General features: G+C 38.3%; 1 protein-coding gene across 1 annotated transcript in view; it reads right to left on the reverse strand.

Moving 5' to 3' along the window:
- Nucleotides 1-2536: 2536 nt before the first annotated feature.
- The window catches only part of TMC1 (transmembrane channel like 1), a 150582-nt gene continuing 132114 nt past the window's right edge, over nt 2537-21004 (reverse strand). The window contains exons 15-20 of the mRNA XM_075559547.1: nt 19275-19514; nt 14797-14922; nt 6893-6971; nt 6740-6791; nt 2947-2962; nt 2537-2705 (exon numbers count right to left, since the gene is read on the reverse strand). Of these exons, the coding sequence (XP_075415662.1) occupies nt 2537-2705; nt 2947-2962; nt 6740-6791; nt 6893-6971; nt 14797-14922; nt 19275-19514 (682 nt within the window). The remainder of the gene's footprint in view (nt 2706-2946; nt 2963-6739; nt 6792-6892; nt 6972-14796; nt 14923-19274; nt 19515-21004) is intronic.

Raw genomic sequence — 21004 nt, forward strand, 5'->3', positions numbered from 1 at the left:
AGTTAGCAGCTTAGTGTTCATCACTTGTGATAAACTCTGATTGGCGCTATCAAAGCAAGCATGCTTACCACTCACAGTTGATGCATTCTGAGGAGCCTGGTGGCACAGGTGTTCTGCATGGAGCACTTGAGCACAAGCTGAGGTCACCTGTTGGAAACAACCTGCTGCTCTTTGGGAGAAAGATGAGGCTTTCTAATCCCACAGAGTTACATTCTGGAAACCTACCGGGGTAGTTGTACTGTGTCCTGTAGTCACCCTGAGTGATATGTTTTGGTTTTCTGGCTACATTATGGTGGTGTTGTGACCTAGGCAATGTGCTGATAACTACCATATAGGTGGCTCAAACCCACCAATCCCTCTGTGGAGAAAGTGGAGGCTGTGTTCTCCCTATGAATCATAATAGGCTCTATGAGAGTTTAGGGGCTTTTTAATGTATTGTTTTTCATGAAGTATTGCTATCATGCTGACTAATTCATAACTACTTAATATAAATGATGATGTGTTCTTCTTTGAAGTCAAAGGGATTTAATTCAGTGTGATGAAATATAATTTGTCATTTTGTAAGTGAATGGCAATGTTTTTCAGAGAAGTAAAGCCAATTATCCATTATAATTGACAGAGTCTATATATCATTATCATTCCTCCATGCAAGAATAAAAGACTGCCTGTTTTCTGCTCGCATTGTAAGTTTTCCTGTGGCGCTGAACATCAGATGTGGAGATACAGACATAATAGTCAGATGCTCTGAGTGCAAGGCTCTTCCTTGAGTAGCCTTTAAACGATTTTGGAAGTGGCATTTGCTGTTTCTGACCTCAGAGTCTTGCCCATGAAGCAGTATAGAAATATTTTCAATGGCTCTCTGAAGACATTTCATTAATACTTACCTTTAATCAGGTGGATGTTTAGATTCCATAAAAACCTAATGTATTTTTTTAAATGATAAAAACCTTGAAATTTAGTTACCATATCTGGATACAGTTGTTTAAAAAGTACATGTTCTTCAAGAGATAAATGCACTTGGGGGACAATTTGTCCTCTCTTATCAACAATCTTGTGACGTCAATCTAAGGCAACACATAGAAATCAACTCTCTTATCTCCTTGATATACGGTGCAAAAATGACCCATGTGGAAACCAATACTGGGTTTACTTATTCATCTGCTTCATAATCTACTGAAATAATAAGTTATGCATATCAACAGTCACTCCATTTCTTACATCATAGTAACATGTTTTATTCAGATAACAGAAGATTTTATTTCACAATGCAACTGCTGTAAGTTAAATTGATTCAATTTAATTAACAAGCATTTTTGGAGTGCCTACCTGTGCACAGCACTATACTAGGCGATACATACTGCATACAAAAGAGTTACAAGAGTTATAAGATATGATCCTTGCTCCTGGGGAGTTTTTAAGTAAAGATGTTCTGTGCATGTAAGAAACAATAAAGAACCATTAGAAAATCATGTGGAAATCACTATAAATAACACACTCTGAAATTAAGAATTAAAAGAAAGAAGTGTTTCAAAAGAGTGGTATGATTAAATGGGACCAATTCTGGAAAGCTCACCAAAAGAAGTGTGTCTTAAATTTGGTATGGTGGAAGAGAAAAACCGATGGATTGGCAGAGGAACCCTCTATGGCCAATGGAAAATTAAGAAGACAGCAGAATTCAAAGACAAAAATCAGCAACTCAATTGCAGGGAATAGCAGGCAAATTGGCTTAGCTTCAGAAAAAGAAGAAAGAGTTAGGAGATGGCATTGAAATCATACATTAAAGCCAGTTAAGTCATTGAACGTTATTATTGGAACTTTAAATGAATAACAATGTTTACAAGATTCTATTAATTAAAAGCCCAGATAAAAGTGTGCGTGAGTTCCAAATCTTAACAACACAGCAAAGAAAAAGTATAGAATAGGAAGCTCTAAACTCAGGAGATAAGATTTTTGAATGTCAAGTGAGCTGGGGTGACAGAGTGACAGTCACATCTGGTGACCTCCTTGTTTCTTTCATTTTCGTCCTTCACTTGTTTCTTTTCCTTAATTCATAACTAGTTTATTTGTTTTATGTTTCTGAACTGTGTGGCTCCTCAAGGTGAGAGGCCATCAACCCAGAACTGATACTTATATGTGTCCCTAATTCATTAAGAAATTTCTTCAGATAAACCTGTTTGTGCTACTGGATCCAGCATCAAATAAAAAGATCTGTGGGTGGGGATACACTGGGGAAAGGAGGAAAGAGTGGTTTGTTTCGAACAATAAGTTAATGACTAATTACGAGGAATGCTCGAATAAGATCATTTTGAATTTAGAGGAAATAAAATAGCATGAAATATTCCTGCTCCCTGTCCAAGAAAAACTAAGACAGAAAGAATGTGTAAACTACAAATCTATATGAGCAAGATGTTTTTAAATTCACCTATTAAATAAACCAATGACATATTGCTGGATCAGATTTGCTTTGAAACTCAATTTCTCAGGAAGGATGTCCTGAAATAGGTTGGGGAGAAAGTGCTGGTATCAGAACTAATCCCTACTGCAGTCCTCTGGAGTGCCTTCTAGCGGAGCTGGGATTAATGCTACAGTGTGCGTTCTCTGGGCCTTCATATAACTCGTTAATCACAAACAGCAGAGTAGACGGTGAGGAGTACTTTTCAGCTCCAAGCATATCTGGGAAGTTTACTGTCCACCACCAGCAGCAGCTGTTCCACAAACAAACAAACAAAAAGTGTTAATGGTTCTGATGAAGTGGCCTAAAATCTGTACCTGCCAGATGCTCTATATTTTGGCTTAACATTTAGCATTTTTTAACTCAAAATATCTCTACTTATTTTATAAAATCCTCATATGTTTTTTTAAAAGACAGAACAGAAGCTCTCCTGTTTATCACATTTATTTATTACAATTTATGTCATGTATGTATAATCTTTTTAACCTTTTTACAGTAATTCTTCATTGCCTAGTAGATAAGAAATAGATATTTACTTAAGGACTATTATGTGTCAAGTTATGTTTTAAGTTCCTGAGATATCAACTATACAACGGAGGTTATAAATATGTTTAGGCACCCCTTATGAGAAAACATTAGATAAGCAACACACACTAGCAGTAGACTAGAAACATTTAGACTAGATATATGGCTTAACTAGAATTTAAAGGTAGTAGTCGGAAGTTTTCACTTACCGTTCTTCATACTAACCTGACAATGCTGGAATACGGTCACAGTCGCTATGAGAGTCAATAGTTACTCCAGAATGGTGGCACCTGTGCTATCTCTTAATCTTTGCAAAGAGTACACACAACTAATCAATGCTTGCTAAGATGCACTTAATTCAAAAATTCATCTCAACACAATAATTCAGATAATCACTATTCAATGAACAGTGTAAAAATGCAGGAAAAATTATTCCTACATTTGTTGTAGAAGATAGGAAGCTTTACCTAGGCTACAGAGCTACACTGGACTGAACTTTTGTTCTCTCTCAAACATGATAGGAAAAATATTGGGTTTAGCCATAAACTTACAAGGTTTGTAAGAGCCAATAAAGAGACAATGGTGATGAAATTTTAGGAACTGAAATGCATCTAAATTAATGATAAATGTTTTATCAGTTCTGACAAATTAGAGCTCCAAACCATCAGACAGAAAAAAATAAAAGCAATATAATCTACACTAAAAACTTCCAAAAGGACCAGGAATTGGCAACAACAAGTATATCTCAAAATTGGGAACTAAAACACAAGGATGTTTTGGAAAAGGTAGTTGTAACCCAAGCTCTATTGTTTCACTCAACAGAGATAGTTGCTTTCCTCTCCCTGTCTTCTCAGAAGACTGGAGGAATTATCTCCAGAGGCAGTAAAATGGGAATATTTGTAAATTAGACAGTTATAAGGAGGACGGGTGTGTCAACAGGGGGTGCAAGTGAGTGTTTAAAAGTTGAAAGTCAATATGCCATGTCCGATTTCCCACTCAAGATCTAGAAGATAGGTACATGAGTTTCACTTTGCCGGCAGAACGTTGGATGTGTCTCGGCTGATAGAAGATCATCAGCCTAACCGAAAAAGCTTAAATAAATTAGTGTGGAAGCTTATCAGACAGCCCAGGTTGAACCCGATCACTTGAATATCTGGCTAAAAGTTCTCCCCACATGAATGTAGCCATCCTGTTCTACCTTTAAAGATAAATGCACAGCCAAGAATCACCAAGGACCTGAAGAAAGTCTGTAATACAAAAAAGAGAGGCCAACAGAGCAATAAAATCTTCTAAGAAGCTTGGATACAAGGCAAAGAAACTTGAAAAAGATACATTAATATTCTCATGAAGAGAAAGCTATTGTAGCTATTAAACAAATCAGAATGCTGCTTTTCAAAGAAAAATTGGTGAGCACACCGTTTTTCAAAATTAGAATTGACATAATTGAAAAGGTAAAGAGGAAGTACTGAAAATTTATACTAAGGTAATATACATGAGTGAAGTAAAAAGTTAAAGAGAAGGTTTATCAAATAATTAGATAACTAACCCCAAAGTTTCAATAATCAAATCACAGGAATTCCATGGAGAAGGGAGAAACTGGGGGATAAGGAATAAGTCAAGAAATGTTTCTAAAATTAACAGTAAGAGTTTCTAGAGGGGGAAATCTACAGCTGAGCACTCCATGCCCAGTAAAATAAAACAGATTTCAGGATAGATCTTCCTGAAATTCTACATGATACTGCAGAATAAACATTGCAGATAAAAAGGGTAAAAAAGAATAAATAAAGCATACAACCTTCCAGAGAGGTAGAACAAACACTAGAAGTCACAGCACAAGGATTATAATTCAGAATGGCTTTAGAATTTCTAATAGCAATTCCAAAATATAGAACACAATGGAATGTACCTTTACAATTCAAAGAAAATATTATGATCAATTTCACGAAATCATTTTCATATCCTTTAAAACTATCAAAAGAGGAGGGTAAAAGGAGAACTACTTCAGACATACAAAGTTTCAACAATTTACCTCTCATGTATTTTTTCCACTAAAACACTATCAAGTCAATGCTGACTCATAATGTCCTCCTGTGGGTTTCAAATACTGTAACTGTTTATGGGCATGGAAAACCTAGTCTTTCTCCAGTGGAATGCCGGTTGTTTTGAACTGCCAATCATTCAGATCACAGTCCAACGTGTAACCACTAAAAAAGAGAAAGTTGGGAAACCCAGGAAACAGAATCCAAACACGATAGAGTGACAAAGATGACAATGAAGAGAAAGGGTGATAGATATGTCAGACATAAAAAAGGTATTAGTTGAGATAGAAGAGTTCTAGAAGACTCTGAGAGCAATTTATCCAAGTAGATATACTGGCTAAAATACGCAATCTGGCTAAATGTCTTGACAGTAAAATCAAATGACATTGGAAGTCTCTCTGAAGGTTGCTTCTACCATTCTGGCAACCATCAAAGTGCTGAGGGAGAATCACAGAGAAATGTGCACTGGAAATGGTACTTTCTAAAACCAGAAAAAACATGGGGCTTAAACCATATACACCATTCACCTGTTCAGTTTCATAACCTAATAAATTTCTTTTTCTTTTTTCCCCCATTTAAGTTAACTTGGGATTTTGGGGTTTTTTGGTTGTTGTTGTTGTTGTTACTTAAAGAAGAAAAAATATATATCCAGTAAAACCCGTGGCAGGCACAATTTGGGACTGCCTTGTTTCCCTGGGGTCTCAAAGTTTCCCACCTTTGACAGGGAGCAGTCACCACTTTTGTATCGCTCGATGTTTAGTGAAATTCATTTGCATTTTCTTTTCTGTCAGGTTTCTACTCTAACAGGTTCCCCCTTCCTCAGGCTTTAGTGGATGAATAATACAAAGGGTTTTCCAAGTAGGAATGAGGGATCAATTGAAAACAAGACCCTAAAATATGTATATTTTAATTAGTTATATGTGTATTCACAGAAATTAGTTATATGTGTATTCACAGAAATTCTTCAACATTGCTTTTCTTTGTAGAACTCCAACTGAAGCACATATTAACAACTAAGCACAAGCCTTATTCAATACTTTACTAATTAAAGAGGTTAAAAAAGAGAGAAATTAAGGGATTAGCAAACGCCCTCTGGCAATCAGTGGTAGAACACAGAGAACTCTCTTGGAGTCTCTCCAGTGTATCTCTCATGTATAAAAATAGACCAGAGAGAATCTGGTCTATTTTGTATGTAACTATATGAGAGTAGGACACCATGCTGAGCATAATGACAGCAAAAACATAGACAGCTCATGACAAGAGGGGTTGGCACAGTGGCTCCAACAAGGGGCTCCAACGTAAGAACAATTGTAAGGAGGGCTCATGGCCAGATGTGGTCTGATCTGTTGTGCAGATCTATGGTCGCTGTGAGTAAGAACCACCTCACGGGCACGTAACAACCACAGCAACAACATATGGCCGCTTTTCCCATTGTATTCAATTTTCAAAGAAACTCTTCATTTGTCTTAAATCACTACTGATAAATTTACTGCAGTTTTTATTTTTTTTAGTTTGTTTCTGTTTTTCCTCCTCTTTCTCCCACTGGGGAACACTCCCTCTCTGATCTCTAAAAGGGATAGAAAGGTAGACAAGATTGAGTAGCTGTCCAGAGTACTCATGTTAGTCCACATCAAGCATCCATCCCATTTCGAGGAAAAAGTAGAAAAGGAGGGCAACATAATTGTAGCGAAGGGGGAAAAATTGCCAGACGAGACTCTCCCACCTGCCCGCGCAGCTGCCATTTTCTTGTTTCGCATTTTGTTCTCCAAAGCTTGCTACAGCAAGACATTAAAAGAGATGATTAGATTCCCAGGTGTTTTCCCTACTACTTGTCATCAATGAACACAGTACTTATAGGAAACAAATTGAAACCTACCAATTTCATCTTCTTTTTCAGATCCAGGTTTGCTGCCTTCTGCCCCTTGGAGGTGGCATTCAGATAATAGATGGCCAAACTAAAATGAGAGCAAGAACACAATTGGGGTGGGTTTTCATTTTTGGAATTAGCATGTACCTCAATCTCTGGGATGAACTTTCAGAAAGCTACAACTCTCAGCTCCTTTATGCTCAGATAAGGAAAGTGCACTCCGGTGATATATCTAATTTGGTTTGTTCTTGCAAATATATAAACATTTGTTAAAATTTTATAATAAAAAATTAAAGGTTGATGACAAAGACATCCAAAAAAAATGGAAAATCTACTGATGCGTAGGGAACGCAGAGTATAATTTCCACTCACTGAACCAATACGCACTGTTCTCACACTGATTCCCACGCATAGTACAGGACAAAATACTACAGGACATAGTAGAACTGCTTCTTAGAATTTCTTGAAACTGTAAGTCGTTATGAAACAGATAGCTTCATCATTCTCATGTGGAGCTGCTGATGGGTTTGAACCACCAACCTTTGTGTTAGTGGCCTGACACTTAGCACGGTGTGCCCCAGTGCTCCTTCATAAAAAGCCAAAACCCACTGCCTCTGGTTGATTCTGACTCATAGTGATACTACAAAGGGTTTCGGAGACTGTAAATGTTTGCAAGAGCTTAAAGACTCATCCTTCTCTAGTGAAGTGGGTGGTGGGTTTGAATTGGCAACTTTGCTTACTCGACAGCTCCCTAGGACCACTTCATAGTCATAATTAATTAATATGGATTTTTCCCATGGAAGTGTCATTTGTATGAGAGACTGATAAGTGCAAAGGGTTAACGCGCTTGCCTGGCTAGCCACCTCAAAGCATCTATGAAGAGAGGCCTGGTGATTCACTGTTGAAATACCAGCCATCCCAAACCCCTTGGAGCACAGTTCTACTCTGAATACACACCTAGGATTCTCAATGAGTCATTATTGACCCAATGATAACTGACATAGTTTGCATTTCTCATTCCTAAAAAAGAAAACATTAAAAATATTCTGGGTCTTTAAATGATATTTACATTTCTAGAAAGAATTAATCAAAGTTACTTCAGCCTAACAACTCTCTGAAAATAAATATAATCCTTCTCACTTAAAGGAAAATGAAAAAGATACAGTGGAAAGAGCTAATTGACATTGTTTCAAATAAATGGACATTGAAAACATGTCCTCTGCTGACCAGCAGACCAGATTGTATCCTTTATGAGCCATCTGTGTGAGCAACACAATTGTTGATATGTTTCATTTGGGCTTGGTTTTTTCTCTTACGTGAATAATGACCGTTTGAATAAAAATAATGACTGTTTGAATAAACTTCACACATGAAGGCATTTGGTGAATATCTGACGTAGATGCTCAATAAGTTGTGTGAGAGAGAGAGAGATAGAGAGAGAGATTTCTTTGCAAAGTATCAGATTTGGAAGATGCACATAAATATTTCACAATCCATTTTAGCTCCAGAATTACGATTCATCTTTATTTTCTGCCTAAAATTACCTTAAATTGGAAATTCCCTATAACTATTTTCGATTTCCCACATGAATGTGGCTGCCTACAGAGAAAGAACTAACATAAAATATTTGAACTCTTCTATCAACTCAGTTACTTGGAAATAGCCGATCTGATTTATCATGATCCAGTGGTATACTCAAAATGCTTGTAATATTTTCTAATGACATGTATAAGAAATCATGCCAACTATAGGAGTTCCATAAAGTAGAATAGACTTTCATGAAAAACAAAAGCAATTCATTAATGTTGAGTCAATTCAGACCCACAGTGAACCTGTAGGACAGAATAGAATATTACAGGTTGTTGATGAAACTTCCTCCAATTCTGATGTCCCATTCTTCTTCATAAAGTTTGAATCCTCAGACTATTTGCTCATCATATAGACAGAATAAGTATGGGGAAAGGATATTTGGTAGTTATATAATCGTTTCTCAATTTGAAAGGATTACGGGTAGAGTCTAGCCTATGGATCAGGTCAGAGCCAATGAGGCCTCTGTGTGGGCATGCCCTTCCCCTGAGTATTCTGGGAACTCCTTTATTCCTCTGTGGAGGCAGGAGGCACTCTTTCTCTCTGCTCACTCCCTGGGAGACATTGCAGTTGGCAAGACACATGGAACTTCATTAGTGCCATGAGCAGGAGAAGTCACATGGAGACCTGCCAGTGCTGAGATGCTTACAACATCACTGGATAAGCAAGACTTCCCACCCACTGGCCTGTGATCTTCCTGCATTCAGCGTCATTGCATGGGTGTCATGAGTCTGAAGAGGAATTTATAGATTGATATTGGACATATGGGCCAATATCAGACTCATGGACTGGATCTGGACTAGGCTGGGATTTTTTTTAATATAAAGCTTTTTCTTATACACCTATGAGAATCTATGAATTTTTTTCTCTAGTCTACCTAGACTAACACAGGCTAAAACCCTGACACACATCTTTCCTGATTGTAAACAATGCAGTATTTCCTTGTTCTGTTTGAATGATTGCCTCTTGGTCCATATATAGCTTCTGCATGAATGCAATGAAGTGTTCCTAAATTTTCAACATTTGCCATGTTGCCATAGTTTACTATCATTCACACAGTCAAATGCCTTGAATGATCAATGAAACACGAACATCTTTATGATAATCTCTGCTTTCAGCCAAGATTTAGCTAACATCAACAATGTTATCTCTTGTGCCACATACTCTTTTAAATACAGTTTAAATTTTTAGCAGGTCCCCGTTGATGTCCTGCTGCAATTGATTTTGAATTATTTTCAACAAAATTTCACTTGTGTGTGATATTAATGATATTGCTCGATAATTTTTTTTGCATTAAGTCACCTCTCTTTGGAAAGGACACAAATATAGATCTTTTCCCTTTAACCAGACTGGTGAGTGCTTGCAACTCTGAGTCCATTTTTTAAAAACCTTCCAGTTACTACCAGATCTAGTCTTGGGAACTTCTTTTCTTTTTCACTACAAAAACCTTCAGGGAAGCTTGCACTTCTTTGTTCTATACTATTGGCTCTTGGTCCTACACTACATCTTGAAATGTTTGAACATCAACAAATTCTTTTGGTACAGTGACTCTATGTATCTTTTGATGCTTCCTGCACCCTTCAATATTTTTCCTGTTGAACCTTTTAACATTGCCACTTGAGGATGGAATGATTTCTTTGATTCTTTCCAATTGAGATATACTGAGTGTACAATTTTTTTAAATTTTCTAATTCCAAATCTTTGCACATTTCATTCTAAGTCTTTACTTTCTCTTCTCAAGCTGCCTTCAATTTTTTTTCTGTTCAGCTTTTACTTCATCATTTATGCCATTAACTGTATCTACTCTACTTTCAAGGGCAAATTCTAGAGGCTCTTCTGACATCCATGTTAGTCTTTTATGTAGTTCCAGTCTTGTTAAGGACCTTTTGCTCTCTTCATGTTGATGTTATTGATGTCACTTCATAACTCTTCAGGTTTTCAGTCATCACTGCTCAGTTCTTCAAATCTGTCTTCAAATGGGTTTTACCTTAAAGTGAGACATACTCAAGGTTATATGTTGGCTCTTGTAAACTTATTTGAATTTTCTTCAGCTTTAACGATTAGTACATAGGATGGTTTGTACTACAGTCAGTATCTGGTCTTGTTTTAATTGCCAAGGTTGAGCTTCTCCATTTCCTTTTCCCACAGATGTCGTCTATTTGGTCCCTGTGTAGTCCATCTGGCAAGGTCCATGTGTACAGACACCATTTATGTCATTGGACAAGGGCACTGGAAATGAGGAAGTCATTGGTCTTGCAAAACACAATCTCAAGATTTATTTCTATCACCTAGGCCACTTTTTCTAGCTACTGACTTTTTTGTTTGTTTGTTCATTTGTTTCCAATTTGCATATTATAATTTCCAGTGATTATCAAGGCATCTTGATTTCATGTTTGATCAATTTCAGATGGAAGACTTGGTAGATTTCTTCAATTTTTTCATCACTCTAGTGGTTGGTGCCTAAACTTGAACAATAGTTGTATCAATTGGTCTTTCTTGTAACTTTAGATATTAGCCAATCACAGACAGTATTGAACATCAAGACAGATCTTAAAATGCTCTTTAAAATGATGACCTTGGTACCATTCCTCTTGAATTTGTCATTCCTGGCAGCAGAAACCATGCAATGATCTGATTCTCAATGGCCAGCACCAGTGTATCTCCACTCACAAATGTCTGGATATAGATCTTTATGAATTCCATTTCATTTTTAAAACTCCTGATTTTCCTAGATTAATACTTCAGATATTCCATGTTTGGGTTATTATAGCACATTTACATTTGGTTCTTCTCATTCTCAGCTATGTCTTATCAACAAATGAAGATGCCAATGTTTTGCTCCATGCCCATCATTGTGTTAGACTCTCATTTGAGGAGGCGTCTTTCCCTCATGGTATTTTGAGTATCTTCCAATTTGGAAACTCATCTCCCAGTGCTCATTTTTAGAATAAGATATTAGGAATTCAAAAATCAAATCAGTAATACACTGAAATTTGTGTTTTATATCATAATCTCTGAAATAACCTACACTCTGAAGATGCTGCCAAATGGCCTATTTGTTGTTGATGTCAGCACCTCTGACTTGGGCTCCCCATTTACGGTGACTCTGCCACCCCTGTGTCATTCTCATGACCCCTTACATATGAAACCACTGGAATCCATGGAGGTTTCTGTGGATGATTTTTCAGAAGTACATCTCCAGACCTTTCTTCCTAGCCTATTTTAGTCTAGTCTGGGCGGTATAGTTAGTTAATATAGTGTCATATTGCTACTTGTAAGTTTGGCACCTCGAGTCCACCTATTAGTGCCTTGGACTATTTTCTTGATTATCTACTTCCCAAAACTCAGCCATTGAAAACTCTACAGGAGACAACTATTGTCTGGCATACCTGTATCATTCTTTATAGGTCAGAAATGACTTCGTAGCAAGTGGTTAATGTTCTTCTAGATTATACAAGTGGGCTTCAAAGAGTTTGTGGAAATTTATATTTAAATTCTGTTTTTACACAAATTTTTTGAGACCTCCATATCAAGATATGCAAACTATGACCTTCAGGCCAAACCCGTCCAGCTGTTATTTCTGTATGGCCCATAAACTAAGAATTTTTTTTGCATTTTAAAAAATTTTACTTCTTAGTCTATAAGCCTGTCTTGTCCATTCAAAAAATGTGTCACCCCTCCAAAAACTCCAAACTCACTGCCATTGAGTTGAGGCCAACTCATAGTGCCTCACTCTCCATGACAGTGTGAAACAGCATCTGTGGGTGTGAGACTTCAACTACACCTCATTAGGGAATAGAAAGCCCTGTCTTTCCCCATGGAGGGGCTAGTGATTTGAACTGCTGACCTTGTTGTTAGCAGCCCAACATGTTACCACTCTGTCATTAGGGCCCCTGTGAACACCCTCGGTCTCCACTATGCCTGGCAAGTGACTATCTGCCCTTCTGAACACCCCACAACCATGAACATGGTATGTTATTCTTCAAAAATCCGGGCAGCATATGAAATAGGAAATATGAGACATGCATGTGAATCAAACTTATTAGCCACTTATGTTGAACTACTCACAGCTTCCATGTACTATGGTAACATGATTAATGAAGCCAACCTCACTGTGAGGAGTAAGTGAATAATACATGGGTGGTGCCTGGAATGACGACAATTACTAATCAGTATTTGTTTCTTTAGCATACTCCTGAGACTATCAGAACCGTATTATGCCTTTCCTGGAAAGATGTTGATCTTTAAGGAAGTTTATAATGTAGCAACAACACTGAACATTTAAGCTTTGAGGGGGTTTTACTATTTCAAAGAACAAGACCTTAACTATCCCACACACAAAAAATGTTAGTTGTCATTGAATTAATTCCAACGTAAGGCAACTCTATTATATATGAGAATAGCTCTGTGCTCTATAGAGTGTTAAATGGCTGAATTTGGGGGAACAGATCCACAGGTCTTTCTTTCAAGAGGCCTCTGAGTGAACTTGAACTACCAATCTTTTCATAAGCAGCCAAGCACATCAACCTGTTTGACCCTCAGGTGAAATTATATCAGTAAAGGGCTTTCACTGTGAAAGGCCACAAAGATACTTATTAACATGCTCTCAGCAGTCACTGTATCATGAAAATGCAGAGAGAGGAAATCATTTCAAGAGCCATCTGGTGAAACAAATGACAGCAGACAGGTCATTTCAAAGCCATCTGCCCCAGAGGTGTATTATGCATTTGTAACAAGTCAGGATGGAGGTTCTGTAGGCAAGGTATACTGGCAATAATATGCTTTATTGTAACCATTCCCATGGGCCATTAGTTCTTGCTCCTAGAAGGCATTGCAATGTAAAGGAACAAGCACTGAACTTGCCACTGAAGGATCTTCTCTGAGTTCTATCCCAGTGCCTTCCTCATTTGGATAAAATAACTGGACTCCTATAGTTTGTTTGCTCGATTTATAGATTTAAAGAACCTGACACTTGCTGAAGTAGTTAGTTAATTGTGCCAACCTGGCCGATAAACACATGTGGGGTTAATTGAAGGGCTAAAGGATAAATGGCTCAGTGAGCCTCGCCTTGCGAGTTCTCAGGTCTCTTGCTTTCTGATGGTAGGGCCAGGGTGCAGCTGCCTTAGCCAGTTCCCTGCTTCAACTTGCAAGGCTCGCTTCCTGCAAGACATCCCTGAGGAGAAGCCACATGGACCGACCCCGATGGAGCCCTGGAGCAGCTGTGTGGAGACCCCTGCCAGCACTGAGATGTTTACATATTCACTGACTTGGCTTTCCTCCTGCAGTGTGTGTTTTGTGAGATGGAGGAGGACTTTGTGGATTGGCATATGAGTTAATGTTGGACTTGTGGGCTTGGGCAGCACTGGGTTGGGATGTTTTCTTGATGCGCACTTAACCTTTATATCAAACTCTCTCTTATACATGAGTTTCTGTGGATTTGTTTCTCTAAAGTACCCAGGCTAACATACTTGCCCTCCATGCCTATTAGGATTCATGGTGAGAACAAGGATGACAATGATGATAAGGATAACTCAGCTTTCATTTCTAAAGTCTCCCCAGGTGTCTGGTACCAGTGGCGGGTCCAGACGTTCTATTTAGGAGGGGAATAAAGAGGAAAAGGAAAGACTGGAACACGTTTCTGCTCTTCCATGGGCAAGTGTACACTATTCAAATTTAAATGTACCTATTGTAGCCAAGATTCAGAGCTAATGAAGATAACATGAGAACAAAGCCTTCCTCCCAAGGTCTCCTTAATATACCTTTGGCTTTGAAGACCTAGAGGAACTTCTCCCTGACTCTTCTGGTCCATGATTCTACTGTGATGCATGCACCATGGTTCTCAGTGACCCTCTAGGAACTAGGTAGGAATATGACAAGTGGACTTCTTAAAACCCTTGGGCATTTAGCCCAACAACATAGCTTATGGGGCCCTCCAGGGGAATATTAACTTGGAGACTCATCATTTCTGTGTATTCATAGCCATCTGCTTTATGGAACTAAAGGGGTGGCAAGCTCCATGTGCTGATTAGAGTTCTCATTTAGCATTTATGTTCCCATGCTTTCGCTGTTTACTGATAATTATTTTGGTTCCTTGGGAACAAATCTTATAATCCTAGGGAGGCAAAGACAGATGCAGATGGCTACGAATCACAACCACTAGGATCGGAATTGATGACTTTCAGCCTCTCACTACCATGAAGCAGGGCTGAATTTGGTTAGGTTTCAGCACAGCTGTGGGGCAAGGGAGAGCGCTGGAGAAAGCTGCAACGACAAGGGCCCAGGGACAGTCACTGTGCAGACTTAATAGGAGTAAGGAAGGCACATACACCATCACCAAGATGACAGCAATAACCAGTCCAGGATTGGAAAGCTGTCTCAAGATCTTCGCCATCCAGCTGGGGAAATCATGCTCCAATGTCTCACCAATGACTTCGAACATCCGATTTTTGCCACTGATGGAGAGAGAAAAAAAGGGGAGGGGGGAGAAATTAATTTACAATGCAGGGGAAGTGGAGCTATAGCAAGAAAAAGGAAGGCCTAGAAATCAACTTTCATAAATCCATCAAAAAACACCCCTGCAAACCCCAATAATTTTATGCTGAATGATCCAGAGAGGTGAAGTGTTTCATATATTTTAGCATAGGTTTAACCAATAAGAAGTAAATTTGAAATCGCTGTCCACGCCTGACTAGCTGATATTTTGCCCTCAGCTTCTCGGCCCATAGATAGGACATGAGTTATATAGCCACTATACTTAGAGAGTTAATTAGAGCATTAAAAGTTGGTTGACTTTGTTTGAATATATTTCTAAGATTCTTATTGAAATATATTTTTCAGAGAGCTCATAAGTCTGCCCTTTAATCAGCTGTTTTTATAGGCTGAGTAAAGAGCATACTCATTTTTTTATTAACTTGAAAATAAGCATAGAAAAAGTTTAATGAAATAAAATACGTAAATAATCCGGTATTTCATTGCACCCATTAGCTTTTATCTCACTTTTCATCAGACTTCAGAGCAGTTAATGAATAAATATTTGTTCCTGGATGGGTTTTCATAATTGCTAACTTGGTTCTATATTCAAGAAGATAAAATAGGAAGAGAAAGAAAATAAGCCCAGAAACAAAGGTCCTTAATGAGTTGATTCACAATCCATGAAGATGAGAATCAGCCACTGTAACTGAGAAGATGAGAACAGGTCACCCTCTTTAACTTAGCGTCCAGAATTTAGAGTCATGTTTATGGGTCCAGGTTATTGTTTTTACACATATGCATATTGATTCAATGATGAAAAGAACTAATTTGGGGAAAGCTATTGAATTGCTTTTTTTTGGCAAAATTTCATGTAGCACGAGGATAAAGTATGGCATGTAACCAATATAATGTTTTGTATTTAATTCTTAAATATTTTACTCACTACATGGGCATGACCTACATTTCTCAAACCAAAATTTGTTTCTCTCCTGACATCACTGATCGGATCTTTCAATGAGCTGAAAGATTCCAAGTTTCTCTGAGAGTCACTGGTCCACAAAATAAAGGGTCCATCTGAATTCACAACTGATGTATTCACACGCCAATTACCAAGATTTTTATGCAAATGGTTAAACATTTGGCTACTAGCCAAAAGGTTGCTAGTTCAGATTCATCCAGAAGTATCTCAGTAGAAAAATCTGGTGATTTGTTTTGGAAAGATCCCAGCCATTGAAAATCCCTTGGTATTAAGTGTACTGTGATTCAAACGGGTTCCTCATGATCTGAATTGATTTTCCACTTTTTAAAAAATGATATATGAGCAGGAATGAAGCCTACAGACCACTGGATTTCTTCTTATTCATCACTTTTTACTTGCCCAGGTCTCCTGCTTGTCATGTATACGCAGAGAGGGCCAGAAAGGGTGAAAGAAGCCATTCTCCTTTCTACAGGCTCCAAGGCTAATGATGAATGGGATCAGAAGGAACTAGAATTGTATAAAATATTCCTTTCCCACAAAGGTCTCAATATCTAATTTGGCTCTCTTTTCCAGGCATGTTTCTTATCCTAAAAAGGAACCCGGGTCTCTTAATTATATACAAACTACAGGAGTATCTATAAAACCCGGAGTCCCATTTTTCTGGTTGGATTAGGCCACAGTACTAACGTCCTTTCACATCTGTTGGAAACTATACCATATATATATATATATATATATGGAATTCACTGTCATCTAGTCAATTGTGACTTCTGAGCTGACAAATCTTTACACGAGTAGAATGTACTGTTGATAAATCTTAGGTGATCACAATATATTTAGCACCCATTGTAAAACCTGGCCCAGAGATGTGATTAAAAAAAACTACAAAGAGATCAGTGTGTAGAACACGCTGTCATCAAGTTGATTCTGACTTATAGCAACTCAGTAGGGCAGTCGTATTGTGCCCAACAGTTTTCCAAGACTCTGAACCATGGACTGCCACCCCCTTGCAAAAAAACAAATCTATCTCGAAAGAAGTACAGAATGCTCCTTGGAGTCAAGGATGGCGAGGCCTCTTTCTCACAGCCTTGGGACATGTTATCAGGAGAGACCAGACCCTGGCAAAGCACAACCTGATTACAAAGTGAAGAGACAGTGAAAAAGTCTCTTGACAAGATGAAACAACACAGTGACTGCAAAAATTGTTCTGAATGTGACAGTTGTGAAGATGGCGCAGGTGAGGTTTCATTCCATTGTACACAGAGTTGTTGGAATTGACTCAACACCTAACACCAGCACCATTCATGATCTGCTGTCTCCATTAACCTTTCAAATCATGTTTACCAGTCCGCTCCCCACACAAGGAGCCGGTAGACTTCGATGACCTTTACTGAGCAGGCTGGGCAAATCCTTTCAAACTCAGAGTCCCAAAAGATGATAAGCATTTTCTATTCATTCCTAGAGCAGAAAAACACTTTCCAACTTTTACATCAAATACGTGAACAAGGCAAATATTCTTTTGTACCAAAAAAGACAATCTAAATGTGACAAAGAGACATTCTTTTCTGGTACTCTCCAGGATGTATTTATCATTCTCTGACCTCAAAATAATGAAATACTTACTGTGTTTTTCTTTTGTTTGCTGTGAGGAAACGTATCGTCAGTGTGAGATATGAAGCCTTTGCTACAGACCAACTCTTCCAAACAAACTCAGAGTGACTTAGTCTTTGGCGCAAAGAAAATTGCAGCAGTTAAAGGTCAACATGCTGACACCGAGCAGTAGTTGTCTGTGTCCGGCTGCATGACATTTTGAACATGAATGAATCTGTGTAACCCATCATTTGGGTTCATTTTTAGGTCGGGTGGTTTTCTAGGTTTTACTGAGAATGGTCCACAGGCCTATTAAAAAGGTAAACATACACCGAAAACTTTACCTGGGTGTTAAGTTGTGACAGTGACTTGCAATGAACTGAAATATTGACATGGCTATAACTCTGCCACTTCGCGCCTGGCGATTGTAAAGGATTTGTGAAAAATCAGGATTGCAATTTCACATTTAGCCTGCAGATGTCAGTGTCTACATTATTTCAGTCTCTTGGAAAGGCGCTTGAAGGAAATGAAGAAATACACAGGAGTATATAAAGGAGCCCTGGTGGTGTTATGCATTGCAAGTTGCGCTTATGCGTTGCAAGTTGTGCTTTGAACCACAAGGTCAACAGTTTGAAACTACTGGAAGGAACTTGAAACTTTCCATTCCTGTAAATTTCAGGGAAGTTCTGCCCAGTCCCTGTGTCATCCACTCTATGGTAGTGAGTTTTCACAGCCTCCTAAATATGCCAGGACTCCAGCTGGTTTTGCGCTCCCCACTGGGTAAATATTTCTTTTCTTGATAAATCCATAACCGCTCATACTATTATGAGAGTGGAAGTGCCTCTTGAAGACATCCTTGGTGGATGGGCAGAGGACTCTTTGACTTTAGTAAATTAAGAGGGAGCATGAAGGGGAGAGTATATGTGGGTAGTCCATTAGTTGTCATTAACATTGCTTTTCACGTTCAAGTGTTCTTCACTGAAAAAGAGAGCTAACGCAGGGGCATGGTAACTAGTGGCTAGAGTTGAAGAGAGAGTTTGGGTTCTACATGTAGGAAATAAACCCCCAACTCTCCAGCTGTCACTGATATATATGTGCCACAGAACAAAGCTCTATGGAGCCAGACTGGAAATGAACGCCCACACTTGGGTCAAATAGCCCCCTTAACTTCATTACTAACTGAAATAATGCAGCTCTTATATATGAGGTGAACATATATGATGGACATTATTCAGTTTTATTGTTAGCATGTAGTTTTTTGGCTTATAAATTGTGTGGCTCTCATTATATTTATTATAATTTAATAATCATTCCACTTGGTAAGTAGTTTGTGAGGCAATTTATTATTTTCTCAACTCCCACCAGGCCGTGTGAGAAGTAGCAATAGCGTATTGTATTGTATGTAATAGCCTAGTCTCAGGAAAACTTGCACATCCAGATTAATATAATAAAACCTCTTATTTATATCCAAATAAGGAAATGGTTCTGATTCACCCTCTGTACTTTATCTAAGCAGGGACTGTAACAGTTCAATTATTTTTGCAGTTATAATTCTCACATGAGGAACTAATGGGACTTTCCCACTACTCGATCTTCATGTCACATATTGTAAGAATCTAAGGATCTCATTTCTATAGAATGAAAATACCATTATTCGAAAACAAAATATAGCTTATGCAATAAGTAGCCATCCCCCCTCGGCCCCCGTGGCCCTGCACCCTGGGAAGCAAAACATGCCCACATGGAATGACAAGATTGAGGAACCTGAATGGACCGCAATCAAAAGATGGCGGCAGCGAGACGATCATGTACAAGACAGGCATGGTGGACAGGAAGAGGATCAGCAACAACATGCCCAGGTAGAAGTTATTCGATCTGGAAGCCTTGAAGACCCTGGCCTCGGGGACATTGCAGCACATCACAGCCCAGCACTGGAAATACATGGATGTGTGCAGCCGAAGAATGTTGATGCCAGGGAGGCAGGGCGCATAGAAGGAGCCCATCCTAGAGAGAAGAACAGAGCTCCGCTTAGTCAGGCCTTTCCTTCCTAACAAAGCTGCACACCGGTGTAGTTTACATGGCGCTTACCTTCAGAAAGCAACACTACACGGTCACTTCATTCACACAAACCTGTTGATAAATACATGTGGCCGTCTGCTTTTATCTTCTACATGCATGTTACCATGAGCCATCGTTGCAGTGATTGCGTGCATGCGAATCGTTAAATAGATTTGTCATCATTAAGACATGTAAGCCTCAAAGGAGATAGTATATTTCTATTATTCATTTTAGTTTTCTCTTTTCATTTTAAAATAAACTTAATTTCCCCTAATAATCTTATCATTGATTATCTTAAAAAATTAAACTTTTAAAGGAATTGACCATTAAAACTACACATTCTATTAACATAAACATGCATTTGAGTTAGTTCATAAAGGCAAGTTGTTTTTTGCTTAATAAGAAAAAGTAAAATAACTTTTTCCTTTTCTGATACTGACCACTTTTTAAATTTGTAGTTGCCAAGCTCTTCTAGAAGGAACCCCAGTGACATCATGGATTACGTATTGAGCTGCTAATGGCAACGTTGGCTCTGTAAACGCACCAGCTGCTTTGCAGGAGAAAGATGAGGCTATCAACTCCCAGAAAAATGTGTGGTCTCAGAAGCCCTAAGGCATAGGCCTACTCTGCCTGATGGGGTCTCTTTGGATTGTAAGGAACTGGATGGCAATGGGTTTTGTTGGTATGGTATATTTTAAAGCTGGTTTGGATGGTATGGTATTTGGTGTGATGTCTTTGTGTCCAATATGATAATATTTTATTATTAATTTGTAACCAGCTTAATGTGTTTTGCGATGAAAATTCCATACATCAATTCCCTTCTGTTTACCTGTGTGCTTTCTTAATGTAGATTGTCCTAGGCATCCCCTACTTTGTACATCTGACTTTTTAACAATTGACTTGAAATAGCACTTTTAATGAGAGACCAGTCAGGAGGGGTCATTTTTTTACTTGTTGGCTTAGTTGATAATCTAAACAAAATAAATTTCCATTCTCTGTTATGGAAAAGCCCCTTAGCATCACAAAGTAAAATAAACATCAGTATATTATATTAGTCCAGGACCAAAATGAGGATGCAGGTACACATATTTAAGACGTACAAATCGAGTTCTATCTTTTAAACTGTTCCAACTATAATACAGTCCTCAACATTGTGTCATATTTCCTGAATGTGGAGGGAAACTCTTTAGGAAGGGCTAGCTGCAATGAGATGGATAAACTCTTTTTTTGCTGTAACTGAATTTATACCAAAGTTAACTTAATCCCTTGAAAACTGGACTCGCCAAATTTGCATACATTTACAGAAAGGATCCCAGAGGATGAATCTGAGTGATATCTTTCCTATATTGAATAAGCCAGAGATATTGTGGAAGGTTAAATGATGTTCAAGAACCAGGAAAGGAGATTTTGGAACATCATACGGTGTCTTCCCTACA

The sequence above is a fragment of the Tenrec ecaudatus genome, chromosome 10 (genome assembly GCF_050624435.1).
Source record: "Tenrec ecaudatus isolate mTenEca1 chromosome 10, mTenEca1.hap1, whole genome shotgun sequence".
Lineage (NCBI taxonomy): Eukaryota > Metazoa > Chordata > Mammalia > Afrosoricida > Tenrecidae > Tenrec > Tenrec ecaudatus.